Source organism: Chelmon rostratus, chromosome 10, assembly GCF_017976325.1.
Source record: "Chelmon rostratus isolate fCheRos1 chromosome 10, fCheRos1.pri, whole genome shotgun sequence".
NCBI lineage: Eukaryota > Metazoa > Chordata > Actinopteri > Chaetodontiformes > Chaetodontidae > Chelmon > Chelmon rostratus.
The window spans coordinates 27304004-27321521 of record NC_055667.1 but is presented as its reverse complement, the minus strand read 5'-3'; the positions used below and the strand labels follow the sequence as shown (position 1 = coordinate 27321521).

Below are 17518 nucleotides of genomic sequence, written 5' to 3'. Positions count from 1 at the left end.
TTCTTTCAGGGCTGTGTGCAATAATCAGAGGTCTCGTTGTCATACTGGCCTGCAGTCTGTTGTTGGTCAGCTCTGAGGGACCGAGTCCTTCTGAAGAACTGCGCTGTTAACGTCTTGTGCTCAGGTTTGTGTCTGTATGTCAGGGAGTGTGTGTGTGTGTGCGATGAGCTCATCATGACAGGAAGGGTTGTGCGACTGGTTTTGGGTTTTTGTATTTCTGTTGTGATTTCATGCACCCTGTGACCTCACAAATGTACATGTGGTGAGTCCTGAAGGCTCCGAGCAGCAGAGATCTTTGATGTGAACACTGTCAGTAAACTGTGAACATTTGAAACATCCTCGTCTTGAGTTCAGCTTTCTGTGAAATGGGATTTAAAGGTGTACTCCAGCAGAGGACGACACATCCTGACATCTGACAGCTCCAGAAACACTGACTCCCACATTTCCCATGATGCAACTGGATAGCCTTTCACTACACCTCCGGCCTGGTAAACAGCTACACATTCAGCTCGGGCTTTCTGTTGTAAAACGTTTTCAAACTCAAGCCGGAATAACTCTGATGACATCACCATGACATCATCAGGGTCATCTTAGACTTGACGAAGCCGAGCACTGGGGACCTTTAAGAGACGAGGGCTGAATTCTCATTTAAGACTTAATATATTTACTGATTACCACATGACATCGTTTAGTTAAATCACATTTTCAAACACATCACTGGTCCTTTATTCATGTTCAAAACTGACAGTTCCTGCCAAAGTTACAACCGTGATGTTCAAATAACATTATTTCATACATGCAGTTTCCTAATTATTTTAATGATTCGAAAAACTATTTCCTATAATTTTTCCCAAAGACAAAAGCCTCTGATTTAATGCTAACTACAGGGAAAAATACAAAGAAAAGCTCAATTTAAAATAAAGGAAACATTCATTACTTTTTCTCTTTATCTGTTCATTTATACGAACAAATTAGATTTTTTTTACACTTTCTGTGCACTGACTAAAATACTTTCTAGATTACACAAACACTTAACTGGAATTTATCAATTAAATATTGTCTCTTTTTTCCCCCTAAAATTACAGAAAAGGTTACATTTTTTTTCAGGAAACTTAAAATGATGAACGTCTGCATCATTAAAATAACAGATTTCTGAGGATGTGAACGCACATATTTAAATGCTGAGCTGCTGAACAGATGTTTAATGAAATCAGACCTGAAACTTTGAAAAACAGGTAGAAATCCATCATTAGACGAACAAATAATCTGGTGAAGTTTTTTGGAAGTCTCTCTTGAAATGCTGACTTCAAAGGATGTGGCTGTTTATAGAGGAAGCAGAAATAATCAGAAAATTGAACAGACTGGTGAGAGAGAAACAGAAGTTAAAGGGTCAGCGCCTTCAGTTCTGTACACTTTTTAAAACAGATTTAATTCTGACGGTGTAAATCCTGAACCACCACCTGTTCAGTCAGACCTGCTTCCTTTATCCTGAACTAAGTCACCATGAACGCTGACTGACAGCGTTCTCCGTTGACAGCCATGTTGGCTCTTCTGTCCTGCTCCGTGACCGTTTCTATAGCAACTGGTGTTTCTCCGGCAGCTGATCTCTCAGCTCTTGGCCTTGTAACCATGGTGATGTTTTGTGGAGGATGATGGGACTCATTTGTGCTGTAAAAGCAGCAGCAGTAACGTTAACAGCACCTGGACTGACCGAGTGCAGGTATGTTTCTGTCCTGAACTGATTTCATCACGGGCAGCGACGCAGAGAATTCACCCAGAAAACAACAGAACGTGTTTTACAATCTGTTTTCATGCTGGAATGAAACACTGAACCCAGCAGTCCCTGTTTGTTCTTCTGCATCTGACCTGAGGAATCTGACTGTAAACTGCGTCATCACTTCAACATGGGCTGAAGCAGGGTGACCTCTGCTGGTCAGCATGTGGAATTACAACAGCTGCACGTTAAACAAGACAGAAAGCGGCAGCTGAGGGAGGAAAATAACTTCTCTTCAGGATTTAACGCTATCACAGTTCAGCGGTATGCGTGAAACACTCAGAGCTTTGATACAACTACAACATGTGATCCACCTTCACATGTTTTCACCTGACCTGAACAGTCCTGTCTGACCTGGAAGTAGTGGAACAACTTTAATCGTTATTACTCCTGAGGTGCAGTCAAATCACCTTCTGTCCTACGATACTGTCCTACCTTCTGCCCGTAGGAAGGACGTTATGTCACAGCTCTGAAGGATAATAAGTAAAAATAGAGGTGCAAAGTAGGAGGACTTATTTTGGGCGTCCATGGGTGTGAAAGCAAAGGTTGGTTCGTGTTCATAAAAGTCTCCTGTGTGAATCATCAGTACGGACGACAGAAACAGAAGAAAATCTGCAGGTCTTTGATGAAAAGTAAAGGTAGAAGAAGAAGAAGTCAACTCCAACCACAGAGCTTCAAATCAAAGCTCAGTGTCTGTAATCCTGATAACATTAATAATCACTCTCAGATCATTTTTAGACAAACATGACGTGTTTGTTCCCAGCAGATATTTAAATATGTCACAGACTCGTTAATGTAATTATTAATGACAAGTCAACACGTCTGCTGTGAAAAAAGAGCATTCTGAATGTGCTCCGATTCAACTGACCTCTTCAGCTGAGGATTATGGGTATTGTAGTATTTAGAGCCTGATGAGAGTTAAGGACAGGGGCGGATTTAACAAATTTGGGGCCCAAGGCAAAGGCAGGCATGGAGCCCTCTGAAATGAGAAGACAACACACAAAACAGGTCAATTAAAATAAACATTTTAACAGAATACGCAGGCACTATTTTTCTACCAGTAGGTTCTCTGATAGAATACTTAAGATAGATCACAAACATAGAATTGATTTCACGATAAAAGTTCTAATTTCATGACTCTGTTTTGGCCAGAGTGCTGGGTCATCTTCAAGAAGTACACTGTGCTGACCGCTTGCTAGCAGAGTGGATGAGGACGGACTCTCACAATCTGGCGGAACAAGACCATCCTCAAAGCCTGGCTGGATCATTTCAGAACACAGCCCATCCCTGTCTCATTCTGAAAACAAACACACACAAAACACAGTATAAGGCTCTTACCCAGTGGTGACATGTATTAATCATAACTGTAATAATATTAATAAAAATAGTAATATTTACTCAATTGCTAACGTAGAAATTTGAGGATTTCATGCAACTTCAATTTTGTCTGTATCTAAGAGGCAAATACTGCACTTTCTACTCCACGACTGAACATTATTTACATTGCTGCGTATATATTTCACACCCTTCCTGCTCATTGGAAACTATGTTCCCCCAAAATGATGATTTAATGCTAATATTTGTGATAATATTAAAGTCTTCTTCTGAGGGGTGACTTCTTAAGCCAAAACTCTTCAAAAAATCATGTTGGGCCAGCTGGAAAATGCATCATGACAAGGCTGAAAACAGGCTGCATGTCACAGGAAAGACTGGTGAAGATACGACAATTGCTTAAACTGCCCAACAGTAAATTAATTCATTTAAAATGAGCTCAACCTTAAACATCTACAGCAGTAAATGATAACACATTAAAGCAATATTAATAAATATAAAGCTACAACACTGACAGGGATAATTTTAATGCAGTGAGTAGTTGTTAATAACTTCCTTAAGTTACATAGTTTCTAGCATTTTTCTATCACATTAAGGACTAAAACCACCTGCCAATATTACCTGTAAAACCTCTCGTTGATTTTGAAGTTTTCCTTGAAATTCAACAGGAAAAAAAAAGCCTACGAAATAATTGATTTCTCATCCTCTGTAGAAACGAAATTCAAAGCTTACTACAAAATGACACATAAGCTTCCCGTCTTCAATGGGATAAAGAAATACTCAATATAGCGGGGGTGGGGGGGGTCACTCCTTCCACAGTTTTGATACTCACCAGTTGTTCATCTCCACACGTCGACAACGGACCCTCCCCAACAGGTGTCGACGTCGCCGTTTCACTTGCCGGTTGTGGGTTCCTGCTGTTAGCTGCTGTTAGCCACTGTTAGCCGCTGTTAGCTGCTGTTAGCTGCTGTTAGCCACTGTTAGCTGCTGTTAGCCGCTGCTGCAGTGAAGAGTGTCCTCACTTTGGGGAATTTTGAGAGCAGCTTTCTGCTTTTTCCTTTTTTAAGCGCTGCTGGGGTAACTTCTTTTCATCTTCTCTTCGCACCGTTTTCGTACGTTTTGTCGCTGTCTTCCTGGATCCTGGGGCCCGAGGCAACTGCCTAGTTTAGCCTAATGGTAAGTCCAGGATCATCACAGGCTTCATGTGCTTTAAGATGCTTTGGAAACCCAGAAAAAGTACCAAAGAAATGAGAACAACCAGGCTGACCACATTTCAGGCCAAGTGTCTTTCCTGAACAAAGTCCGTGGATCAACTTCAAGTGCTTAATTAGTGAACTGGCATTTGCCTGAGGGCCTTTGCAAATAAAACAAAACATCTCTGTATCAAATCAGTGACGCATCAGAGCCCTCAAAATACATCTTTGCAGTACAGCCTCCGAACCCTCCAAACCAAAGCATCTCAAGGTGTCAAAACCAGTGCAGCATCCGAGCCCTCATCTCTTCGACCCTGGGATTCACCTTGGTGGTAGCAGCATCAATCCAGTAAACAGCAGTTTGCAAAAAGTGGTAGACATTGGCCAGATCCCTGTTGTACGAGGTAGCGAAGAAGAAATGAGCTTTAAAAAGCTCGTCAAAAGAGGCAAGACAATCTGGTGACTGACGCGGGATTGCATGTTTGTCAATCACAAGTAAATGCTTGTGTATGGCGCTCTTCTGGGTCCCCACAGCCAGTAGATAGGGTTGACGCCTCTCTGTGATGCTGTCCAGATGCCCCTGAACACTGGTCCCAGTCTGTGACAAGAAAACTTGATTAGTCTTGCTATTAAAATTAATCAGTTGCAGTTTAGGACCCCATCATCACCTCCAGAATCACTTATTGCCACAAAATGCAAGATGAACCGTAACATTTTCCGCCTTATATTTTTTATTCTGCTAAATGTAAAAGAAATAAACTTATTCATATCAGCATATCTGAGGCCCATGGTGATAGATCTGTGGGGAGCCAAATCAGATAAATATCACAGGGCACTCGCTGATTACATATGAGCGCGGTCATGGCATGATTTCATCAGAGTAGGGTTTAAGGTTAAATATTACAGACAGAGCAGTGAGCCTTCTTAAACTTTCATTAAACTGTAACATTACCTTGATAAATTTCACAAGGTGGTCAATGGCTTGTCTGGCGGAGAGCTTTCCTGGTCTCTTGTTGCGGCCATCAGGTGATGGTGGCATGAGGTGGATAAGGAGCAAGACGGAGGTCATCTCACGGTCCCATCCTGAAAATACAAGAAAATTCACAAGGACATTTTTACTAAAATGTTGATATTTTTGTTCCAAAACCATTTCCCTCGTCCATTACTCTTATTTCTTTAATTCCAGTGTACCATGTTCCAGTTCTTCTGTTGTGGAATCAGCGTTATGAAGGAGATCTTCAAGGTGGCTTGTCTGGGTGAGGCCACGGCTTTGTTCAAGGACTTTCTGCCTGTAGTGAGTCGGCCACTTCTCCAGGAACTCTGCAGAGATGTCATCACCAAACTTCAGACTGAAATCCTGCTTTATCTGCAGACAAGATGGAATACAGAAAACAACACGGCATACATTGTTACTAGGTGCACCAGGGATGAGCAGGAACGTGATCTGTCATTTTTCATTTCAGCGCCATTTTAATGCAAGACAGTTTAAGAGCCACATACCAGAAATCTTAATATTACTTTCAATCACTAATTACTTTCAACCACTGGCTACAACTACAAATTAAAATAATAATATATATATATATATATATATATATATATATATGGAATCCATCACTTATTGGACACGTTACATAGTTCAAATGCGTATTTTCACGTTATTTTTTTCCGTTTTACACTTTTCGACCGCATATTTTACTTGCGTAAATGTACACAGTTTTGATTCACCACTGCCGGCTGCTACTGCTGCTACTGTAAAGTTTCAGCGGCTTTAATGAACCTTGCCTGACAAGAATAAACCTCTGACAGGAATCTCTGGTGGCTTTCTGGGGCTTAACGTCTTCCGGTCGAGTGAACGCTGGCGCGTCTTGCTGCCGCTGCTCACCGGCAACTTTTAACATGTTCTAACGGTTATCCACGCACTTGATGACCGTATTTCTTATCTAATTTGGGAGATTATCTCTCTCTTGTTCGCCTGATGACCTCCGATTGTGCTGCCATCGTTCTGTGGTGACTACTGGCCTTCGTTTGCCTACCTGCTCGGCTCGCTGCTTGGCTTCGTGTGTGTGTGTCATCGCCACTGCACCACTGCGCATTACGAGGTCGGCCGGCAGGATCCTTGTATTGTCCGTGCTGGTCTGGACTATCCTGTCGCTCCTTCACCCACCCGTGGAGGGACTTCTTCAGTATTCGGCCGCGGAGCTCCTCCGGCTTCGCTTTAACGGGCCCGGATCTCCTCCATCAGCTCTGGACCTCCACCCAGACATCTCCTTCCTGCCTCGCCGGAGATATATCCACCTGGGGTCTCGGCGGGGGTTCCGCGTCGGGAGCTCCGATGGGACCATCTCCTTTTGGTCCTCCACTCGCCGCCCACCCAGAAACACCGGCCGGTCTGTGAATCACGGGGTGTTAGCCAGCCTGGCTAGGTCGGCTAACGCCCCTCTCAGCAACAACATCTCTGGCGTCAACTTCGGTCACCTGAACATCCGCTCCCTCACGAGCAAAGGACATCTCATCCAGGACATCCTCACAGACCGTAAGCTTGACTTCCTTTGTTTATCTGTAACTTGGCAACTTTCTGGCGACTTCTCTCAGTTGAATGACTCTACACCTCCGAGGTTTGTTTACATCTGCAAACCACGTGATTCAGGTCGCGGAGGTCGTCTCGCGATACTTCACCGCGAGAAGTGGAAGTTCCTTCCACTTTCTGTCCCTCCCCTCACCTCGCTGGAATGTCTTTTTTTCCCCCTTAATTTAACACAAGGTGGTTATACAGAGTGTCAACTGAGAGTGAACATAAAAAAATAAAAATTGATAATAATAAAAATTAAACACAAAATGCAAAAAGCAACTTATTCAAATATCAGTGTAAACACAAGGAGTCATGTAAAGGCAGTATAAACATATATGGGGTAACAAATCATATTCAGTTGTGATCGAAAGAGGGTAAATTTAAGTAATCTAAACACATTCTATATTAAATCCAACGCAGATTGCAGTGAAGCAAGTTCTCTGACCTCCTCCTCACATAGGTTTTCTTTCACAGTTAAGTTCATAATTTAAGTTCTTTTTCTCTTGTTGTTTTAGACATTTTTTGCCCAATGTGATAGCCAATCTTCTGATTTCATATTTTAATAACTCCCAGGACTCTCCATACAGGTTGGTAGTCACTGCTTGTCTCCAATATTTCTCAATAAGCTTTATTATTTGGTTTTGAAAGTCATGATTTTGAATTAGTGTTTTATTTAGTTTCCAGTAGTCTGTGTTACTTTTTGGTCTGTTTGACAGATTTATCTTAATTGAAATTGCTTTGTGGTCTGTGAAAATAGTGGGTTCAATATCTGTTCTCTCTACGTTATCAGTTGTGCTGGCTGAAACCAGCCAAGAGTCAATACGGGACTGTAAGGATTTATTTTTATTACTCCATGTATACATTTTCTCACTTGGATGCTTATGTCTCCATATGTCAATTAGGTTTAATCTTTTACATGTATTAACTAGCTCATTCGTTACTCCTTTGTTCTTTGAAGGGAATCTATCAATTTCATCGTTCATAACTGTATTAAAATCCCCTCCCCAGATGATCTTAGCTAATGGAAATACTGACATCCATCCATTAATTGCTTCTTCTATAGCCAAAAATTAAATTAACATTTTCTTTTTTATTATTGGTTGCATAAACATTTACCAAGATAAGTTGTGAATGGTCTGAGATCTCGGTCCTCTCTCAGGTCGAGATAAAAAACAATGACGCTGCACCCTCTCGGTGTGTGGCGATAGGGCTAAATCAAAATGTTCCTGTGTATAATTAATAATATCAGTTCATTTTAGTAAAGGACCAAGAAAAATCTGATGTTTTTCAAAGTTTCGGCACGTGTAGTGTGAAACTCATCCATCACAGCTCCTTCACATAATGAAGCAGACTACGTGAATAGGAAGTCCATTCACAGCATAAATGTGCAGGTACATGTGGATTGACTACTGTGGCCTGGGTCTGTTCATGACTCAAGGATTTATCGCGAGTCTAACCTGAGCAACAGACTGCAACGCGGTAAGCAGCCTAAAGATTTGCACAATTTGCAAAATTCACTTGTCTCCCTCCTTTAATATACTCTAACTATACTTTACAGGAGAGTTTGACGGCCTTCTGCTGGGTGACAGGGGTTACCCATGCCAACCCAGACTGCTGACCCCTTACCCTGACCCTGAACCAGGCCCCCAACAGAACTTCAATCGGGCTCACTGCAGGACGAGAGCCCGGGTGGAGATGACCATAGGCCTGCCTTCGAAGGCGGTGGCGAAGCTTGCTGCTGTCTAAAGAGACATTAAAAACAAGAACACAATCTAGATTATCATAATCAATGATGGCAAAAATAATGGACAGATATAGTAATTCATGAATTGCATGTATACATGCTTTTGTTGGTGGAATATTAACACTACTAAATACAGCAGAAGATTTTATGAACTTATTTTATTGTTATACCATTCTGGCGGTAGAGGGTTTGCTTCCGTTGCTTGACACTAAGGTAGAGTCCCACAATGGACTGCTGAAGTTCGGTCTGTGTGGTGCCTTCAGTGGTATGAAGTGCGTTTGGTGTCTCTATAGAAATAAAAGTTAAAGTGAATTCAGTATAGCAGAACACAAAACACTAAATGTAAGTGTTTGTTCTGGTCTACATATAAACGTCACTTGGTTGTAAACCATGCTATGTGCATTCTCTGCACACTGTTGCTTTCTATCTGCTGTTGCTTACCTCCAGCTGCCCATTCATTCACCTCAGAGATCCACTGTAATGCCATTTCATCTGAGCAATGGAGCTCTGTTTTTAGCTCAGCTAACCTTGCAGTCTCGTCTTGGAGCCTTTGACATGTCTTGTAAGGGAACAGCTTTGGTGATGATACGCTGGCTGTGCATAAAATGGCCTAATCCTCCGGTCAGAGAAGACGCAACAACTTCTCTCCCTTTGATGGCTTTTGTGGATTTGTGGGTGTGAGTGTGAGTGTGGTTTGTGATGTCTGCAAAGACAACAATAATAACAGTGTTAATAATAATTAACCTACAGTGGCAGAAATGTCAGAATAATCTGAATTACAATTGACATATGTAGCGTGTCATACTGAAAATCACCAGTACGTGGCAGTGTAGGATCATGACTAACACAAAAGCCTGACGCAGCAGGCAGGTCACGTGACCAAACTAAGCTGAGACAGCCCCGGCAGTTGCCGAGCCGGTCGGTCTGTCACGCTAGCACACAGTTCAATAGCTGCCCCAATGAGCAACAGCTACACGGCCAATAAACGACGACAGAAATAAACAAATGCACGCCAATTAGCTACGTTACATGTCGGGCCGTTCATGTTTCATGAGGCTACGTAAGCATGCTACATGTTTAGCTATACGTGGAGCTTATTAACCTGGTAATATAAACAACTCTCGTTACAAAGTATAAACAACATCTGCTCGGCATAAACTTACATCCTCACCGACGCACACTGTCGTACTGTACAAAAGGGATGAAAGAGAGCACTGCCGATCGGCGAGGAGTTACTCAACTAATTAACAACACAGAAAGTTATTGAACACACACTGCGCGTGCGCAGAACAGTCTGTAGTCTCTGCATTGAGCAGCTTGCTGTGACGTGGACTCCTCACAGCAGGGAATTCACAACATGTCTGATTAACAGTGTTGTACAATAATCAGGTTAAAGCTCTTTGGGATTGACAAGCCAAGTGAACAACAAATGTGTCGATAAATTACTCAACAAATCCTTAAATACAGACTTACCTTTACATATCTGGTGGACGGTGCCTGGTGTAGAGAGGCCCATTTTTTGTGGTTCCAGCCCAAAGCATGCAATGTAAGCATGTCCATGCATGCTGTTGAAAACAAATAATGAGTTTCTGAAATGCAATCTAATAAGGGGTGCAAAGACATGGAAAACAGATTAATCACCTAGCCATGGCGACAGACAGCAACCTCCATCCCCTCTTCATCCAATTTGGAAGCCCTCTTTGAACTCTCCCTTGCCGCTGTCCACTGGGAGTCTCCACATTTCCCTTTTCCATGTGTCTATGACATACACAACAAACATTAATAAAATGAATGCAATTGGGTCTGCTATATAGGCCAGTGTTTCTCTCAATTCAATTTCACTAATATTTCAGTAATACAGATATTTTGTCACATTATCAATAATACTTGCATTTTTCACTGCTTTTTGGATGGTCTTGGTAAATGTGGACACTTCACTGTCTTTTGCCACAAAGAGGCGCTCAAAAAAGGCAGGGTCATCACAGCTCAATAAGAAAGAAAAATAGACAGATCCATTAAACACATGGGAATATCAACGAATCACTAAAAACACCGTAGAAAAAAATCACCTTTCACTTTGGCCAAAGCGATATAGCTTCGTTTCCTTCTGCAGAAACAGCCAACATTTCAGGTGTGCAGGCTGGGCAGGTGAAATCAGCACCACAGCACAGCTGATTTTCCTCAAACAAAGAGTATGAAAACTCCAAGAAACTGCGCTGCAGTGCATCTCCATTGATATGTCCAGACTGGAAGATACAGAGAATTATACATTTTTGTAATGTTGTCTGCTTATGTAAATAAAGTTTTTTTTAATATGGTTAGGAACAAATAAACTTACTCTTCCTCCACACTTTGTGCGATGCTCCAGCAACTTTGCGAAGGCCTGTCTGGCAAAACCAGGAGAGATGACCTTCAGTTCCTTAAAGGAGCTCAGAAGGTCCAGCGTGTCCAAAGTACACACATTAAGAGAGGCTGGCCAGTATCCACTCCTAATGAGATCCTTTAAATCAGGAGTCCACTGCCTCTCGCATGTTCCACACGTATACAGAGGCTGATGCAAGTCATAACGCCCTTGGAACATAATGCAAATAAACAACATTATACCAACCGCATACTTAATACACATGATCTGTGTAGTGTGGCAAATTGTTCTTACCATTGATTTCCAGGTGATGTGATGACATTTGTGTCCTCACAAGAACAGCATGTTGCCGTCACAGCTGGCAAAATGCATGCGGACAAAAACAAGAAACCATTCCATTCCATTATTTGTAACAAGCTAGAAACACATATGGAAAATATAAGACTTAGATTAAGACATGATGAAGACCTTGCTCATGAGTGCGATATCCATCCTCCTGTGTAACGATGTGGGTAGTTGGAGGAATTGCTTTAAAAAACCCATCGAGGATTGATTCCCTGTTGTGGAGTGGTTGCTTTTTGTGATGCAGAACATCACAGTCGCCACAGAACCACTCCTCTGGAAGACGATCTCTGCACCTAGGAGGGAAAGACAAAATGACCATAAATAAAATGATTTAATGAGAATAGTGATAAGTAGGGGTGTCAACATCTACACGGAAAAATCAATAACCGTGCACATGTGATTTTTTTCACCTCCTCCTCCTCGTTCATTTCTCATCTTTATTATATAGAATTTAGGGGTGATAATATTGCCTGAAAACTTCAGGTAATAACATTAACTATACACTTACTGTAAACTTTCCCACGAGTGAAGTTATCTGCATACATATCAGATGCATGTGTTAATGCACGTCGATATATATATAAAAAAACACCACAGTGATTTGATATCACTTCACTTCAAGCTGACTCGAGGATGCGATGGGGGCGAACAAGAAGTGGAGCACTGTGTGTGTTTTTACTGAATGATCTGTGTATTCTGTCAGATCTGGGATGTGCGCAAACAGCACATGCCTTGTATGACTCGGTGCAGAGCTTATTGCTCACACCAGTAACTACGTTTTGTAAAATCCCTCAGGATGTCAGGACGGTTTCACTTTTAATAAACATTTGAATAACGGTTGTTAGAGCCATTTTTATGTTTTGATGGAAAATGTATGTTATTAGATTTAAATTTTATATTTAGAATGAATACTTAATTTATACTTTAACAGAATATAAGTTGATGTAGAAATATAAGAACTGTATAACAGAATTGTATGCATGTAGTAATAATAGGAGTTTATTTAGAAATACTGAGTTCTACCTAGATACTAGTGTTGTGATGCTTTTTGATTGGCCATTGGTTTAATATAAAACCGTCAGGATGCGAGCCAGAACAGAAGCCACGAGCCATTGGAGCATCACAGTCTTTTGATCGGCTACACAACGCACTAGAAATAATTATTTAGAAGTTATGGACCCATCTTTTGTTTTGTATGTATTTTGATTTTAAGCTTTAGTAAAGAAAGACATCAAACTGAAGATTCGCCTTCAAGACTTTTATTTCTAATGTGTGTCGCGTCTGAAAGAACTTCGAGGTTCATGGCCCTAGTGAGTCACCTGCACTCACAACGGTGAATAACGTTTTTGTCTGATAACGACTGGAATGGCTTTGATTTAATGGGATTAGGAGGTATTTGAATGGAGACAGCACCCTCTAGTGGTTACAGCACAGCTGCGATAGAAGGAAATCATTAATAACCGACGTGTAAATGGGTACACGTTTAGCAGGCCCGTGTACATGAAGAGAAAAAATTGTAAACGTTGACACCCCTAGTGATAAGTACTATAAATTCAACTTAAGATATTCTGAATTAGGTGAGATACAAAGTTTTATTAAATTGGGATATGTGTCTCAGGGTTTAGCCCCTGACAGTTCCCCTTCTGAAATTTTATAGTTTTCTACCAACCGAATGACAGCAGGCTCACTGCAGAGGCAGCACAGAGGATGACCAACAGCTCTTTCTCTATGAGGCATTGGAGGTTGTGTGGTCTCTGAGGCTTTCTGCTGACGAAAAGACCAGGATGTTGCTGAACTTTTTTAAGGCTCACCAGAACGGCATGATGCTAAAATAGCAGAAAGCCTCTCCATATTTTTCTCTGTAAAGAAAATATAAACTTCAGTTATTTAAATAACAACCATTAAAATAATTAATCAACACACACACAGTATACACATATTTTCACTATGAAGCTGGCTCCAATCATTAGTGTTCATATTCAAGTGTAAGTGTTAAGGTTTGTTTCGGTCTTAAATTCAGTTATACAGGGAGATTTGAAGATTTAAAATTCTTTCATCACTGTGATGGATATTTGGGTCATATTCCTTTACTTTGATACGTTTGATTACACACATATATTCTGCTAATAGTTAGATTACATGCATATGCTCACGTTAATGATAGTTGGGTCCTGATATGTTGATCTTATTCATATTTTCTGCTGATGGATTGTGTGACTGAATAATCAACAGAAAATCAACTTCTCCCGGTGAAGTTTTTCCTTTATTATTCATAGAAGTGATGTAGACGAGGAGTGATTCTTTGTGTGCAGAATATATCTGAGGCCAGTGTGACCTAGAACAGGAGGTTTTGAGATAGAGGCCTGGCATGGGAGACCTCGGGGCCCTCGACTTTAGATAGAACAGGTTGGCGTCAGGGATAAGGGTGTCTCTCTAGATTTGTCCTTGCAAACAGGTTGCTGCGGTGACGCTGGATTCTCAAGATGACCAAGAAGAGGAGAGAGAGAGAGCGCCCGACGGCAACGAGGAGGAGCCGACGACTGTTTCAGCATTTCCTCATGTTCTGTCTATAAAATACTGGGTCAGGGAGGGGTCGTGTGTCAGACTTCGCGAACTGACCCAACTCTGTTGTGGATCAGGGAAAGGTTAAGTCGAGACCTGGAGCTCTGTAACCTTGCACATTCTATTGATGTTAGAATAAAACTGATTTTTTGGGACTCAACATCTTCTCCTGTTGCTTCATTAAAAGACCCCAGAGGACCAGAGAGATTTTTTTACAGTCATGTCCTCGACAACTGTGATTTACCAAATGTCATCAAAGGACTTGCTGAGGGTAAAATAGGCAGACGTTTCACACTGGATGACAGGGAGCACTCAGTTGGAGGCTGTGACACATAAAAGAATAAGAATGGATTAAGGCAGGATTAGGACTGCAATTGTGTTTTTTCTATGTAAATATTAATTAACAATAAAATACAATCAGACACACTAAATTCACATGAAAGACTTGCTTGACATTTACTGTGATGCCACTGAAAAAAATGTAATCTATATGTTATAACCTGTAGCTGAGGCTCTGCGTCGACCACCACACCTCCCCCTGGGCTTGCCTGTGATGGAGAGTCTCTTCCAGAGCATGGCCGTTTCCTGATCTGAGCTGCTTTCTATGTGTTAATAAATAAAAGTCTTGTCAAACCGATGTGGTTAAAGGTACTAGAATCAAAAACAGGTGACAAATTAAAGCAAACCCCAACATCTATTGCATTGAGGGATTTATACACTATCTGACCCTTACCATAATATACCTAAGATGTATCCCCCTCTGAAGTAAAGGACAGTTACATTTGGAAAACTTGCTCTTCAATGTTTTGCATACACATTTCACTAATGCAGAAGCCCTGCAGTCATGAAAGGTCTGCCTTTGGCATCAGTTTCTTCATTTATTTACTGAAGTCTTCTCCTCAGGTGGCATTGTAAACATCGTGGTACCTTAAAAACCGTGATGTATTTGTCGTTTATGAAAAATAAATGCATTTAGGACAAAGCAGGATACAGATATTAAAAATAACAATAAAATACTTTTTTAATCACTGAATCCTGCGGCCATAAAGAAGAAGAAAAGCATTAGATCATAAATATATGGGACCTGGGACTGAAGTTACATTAAAGCTCAGGGAAAAAAATACTTCTGAGCTAATGACCGGAGTTAAGTTGCACATTGTTTTATTGCTCGTTGTTCCTAATTTTAGCTGCAGTCAGAGGGAGTTTTCACAACTTGGCAGCCCAAAAGCTGTTCTTGTCAACAGCAGTATTAAATTATTTATTACCTGTCAGTACCACTTAGAAACCCACTATGAAGGGTGTTGTATTGGTGATGGGTGGAGTTCAGTAATAATAGCAGATAAAGACAGTTAAAGTTAGTGAGCTTCCAAGTTGTCTTAATTTATCCATGCAAGATCATTCCACCTGTGTGTTTTAGTGCCCTACTTTTGTTCAAACAACCCAGATATCTGCAGATGTATGAAACAACAGCTTTCAGAATTTATGCCCAAACAGATTTTTGACCTCTAGAGGGCAGCAAGATCCCAGAGCAGAGTCACAACATGACGCTTTGAGGTACCTATGAAGACATCCTACAGAAACAGAGCTGCCCACAGTTTCATGTGAAGCAGAATTAAATTTTGTCATTAGGAGTGCTGCAGCGGTGTGGTGCTACACTTTCAAAAAGCTTCTCCAGGCACAAGCTGAGATAAATGTAATGACACCACTGTGCCACCATCAGGGTTATTCTCTCCTTAGAGCCACGGAGGACATTATACTATATGTATATTTACAGTTTTCACAGGCCAAGTGGGACTCAGCTGATGTTCTTTGTGTGTGACATCAGTGGAGCGCCCCTTTAATGCTCCAATAGCAGACCTTCCACATTGCCAGGATTTTGCGTTAATTTGCATAATATTGCTCATTGCTGCTTTAGTGATATTCAGAAATCTAGTAGCATGTTGTTAGCAACTCTACTTACTTTCCTCTACTTTACAGTTCACAATCATACCATAAATAATTTCACTCAATGTATGACTATGCTGCCATAGAAATGGGCTGCATAGTTTGACAAATGATTAATTCATGTTATGTAGCATTTAGAGATGATGAGATAAGAAGTTGAAGATTACTTTAACACCAGGCTAAAAACAAAAAGAGCATCTCTGGTTAAAAGTTTTAGGTCTTTTTTGGTCAGAAGTTTGTTTTGTTGCACCTGTGACCATGTCCAACAGTGATGTCACAGGGTCCTGGAGTACACTTTTACGTCACTGCAGCAAAGTGAGACACTAAACCACCGGAGGCCAGCAAAAACACGCTAAAAGGCTTGTTTTTCCTGTGTGCTGTGAACGCAGCACTGCTTCTCATGTGCGCATACATTTTGTCTGTGTGAAACCCCTTTTTACATAGAAGCCCTCTCCATTGTTTCTTTCTTTTAATGTTTAACAGCAACCTGCCTGTGGACTACAGATTACATTTGCCTTTAGGTCAAACCTGAAACATTTACATCATATTGATGTTTATGAATGTGTCAAGACCTAAAAAATAAAGCAATGGGAAAATTTAGTGTTATCTCTATCCAGGATCTCTGGTCTGGACTGGTGCTTTAAAACAAAGTGAAATATGTATGATTTAAATATTTGGAAATAATTGACAGTTTCTGCCAATTATCAGCTTTAACGTGTGAGAATTTTGTAAACTTTGCCACGGAGAAATGAGCAGCTCCAGTCTATCTGCTGCCAAGACTCTTAAAAAATGCTTCATTTTGAAACAGAAATGTGCTGTTTTTGTACCATCTTTAATTTAGTAACACAACGTATATTGTCGACATCGCTGCCTTCATCTCATGCTCAATGCACAGAAGAATCTCCAAGAATAGCAAATGCAACCAGCCTAGATAGAGAAGTAGGACGTGTGGTGGTGTGATTCTACAAAGGATCATGCTTCTTCCTTCATTTTCTGCAAGGCCTTCATTTCATATCACGCATGGACAAATGGGATATTCTATGCGGTTACCTTGGAAACAGGCATGTATTGGGTCCCAGTGTTGCGAAGCAGGAGAAAATGATCCTTTATGTGCGTAGTAATGGCAGAAAAGCAGTGTGACTCTAATGTGCTGTAATGTGTGATTTCTGCTCCGCTGCTGGTGACGGTTACTGTGACTGCAGAGGGGATTCTCACAAACGAAAACCTCAAACGGAGGCTTTTTGAATCAGTAATCCAGAGTAACCTGTTCATGTGCTGCTGATGATTCAGAGAAACCTTCATCACAGCAGCCCCGGCTGCAGGAGTGACTGTGCAGAAGTCTTTTTTTAACAGCTTAAACACACTCCTGTATGAAATGAACCAAAATCATCAATCCTCCAAAACCCTCCCATACCTGATCAGTCATGATCTTCATCACTATTGTCACCATCCTGGCATCACGACTGAGCAGATTTCATCTTATAAATATTTATGATTTGCTCTAGATGGCTCTCTTTCATTCAAGCTTCATCGTCAGCAGCTTGTGAGGAAGCTGAAGGTGGAACTGGGCTTCCGTGTTTGAGACGAGAAAATTCAGATCTTTTCCACCTTAACAAACATTGTTTTGTTGCTGACTGTGGATCAAAGTCCAGACGAGCTGCTCAGGCCTCCTCCTCCCTCCTGCAGGGAT

At 41.2% G+C, this 17518-nt stretch overlaps 1 protein-coding gene and 1 long non-coding RNA gene across 3 annotated transcripts; both read right to left on the bottom strand.

The window, feature by feature from the left end:
- Positions 1 to 705: 705 nt before the first annotated feature.
- LOC121612955 lies at positions 706 to 6898 on the bottom strand. 2 transcript variants are annotated; one of them, XM_041946153.1, is made up of 6 exons: positions 6336 to 6898; positions 5491 to 5665; positions 5252 to 5382; positions 3939 to 4897; positions 2964 to 3071; positions 706 to 2753 (listed from the first exon to the last, which is right to left on the bottom strand). In XM_041946153.1, the coding sequence occupies exons 1-4, from the start codon at positions 6393 to 6395 to the stop codon at positions 4574 to 4576; spliced, it is 690 nt and encodes a 229-aa protein (XP_041802087.1). In that variant the 5' UTR covers positions 6396 to 6898; the 3' UTR covers positions 706 to 2753; positions 2964 to 3071; positions 3939 to 4573. The 2 variants fall into 2 exon arrangements, with proteins under 2 accessions (XP_041802087.1, XP_041802086.1); XM_041946152.1 differs by having other exon boundaries at positions 706 to 3071.
- Positions 6899 to 8559: 1661 nt separating this feature from the next.
- Positions 8560 to 9184, bottom strand: LOC121613273. Its single transcript, XR_006007175.1, has 3 exons — positions 9057 to 9184; positions 8786 to 8902; positions 8560 to 8613 (listed from the first exon to the last, which is right to left on the bottom strand). It is a non-coding gene; the product is annotated as an uncharacterized LOC121613273 (long non-coding RNA).
- Positions 9185 to 17518: the final 8334 nt, after the last annotated feature.

What these genes read in the sequence shown, in the direction of transcription:
- LOC121612955 (XM_041946152.1), bottom strand. Translation starts at nt 6,395, where the DNA reads ATGCGCAGTGGTGCAGTGGCGATGACACACACACACGAAGCCAAGCAG. An exon ending in CCAAGCAGCGAGCCGAGCAG is followed by an intron (nt 5,666 to 6,335) that starts GTAGGCAAACGA and finishes TCTTGTCTGCAG; the next exon opens with ATAAAGCAGGATTTCAGTCT. An exon ending in ACCTTGTGAAATTTATCAAG is followed by an intron (nt 4,898 to 5,251) that starts GTAATGTTACAG and finishes TTCTTGTCACAG; the next exon opens with ACTGGGACCAGTGTTCAGGG.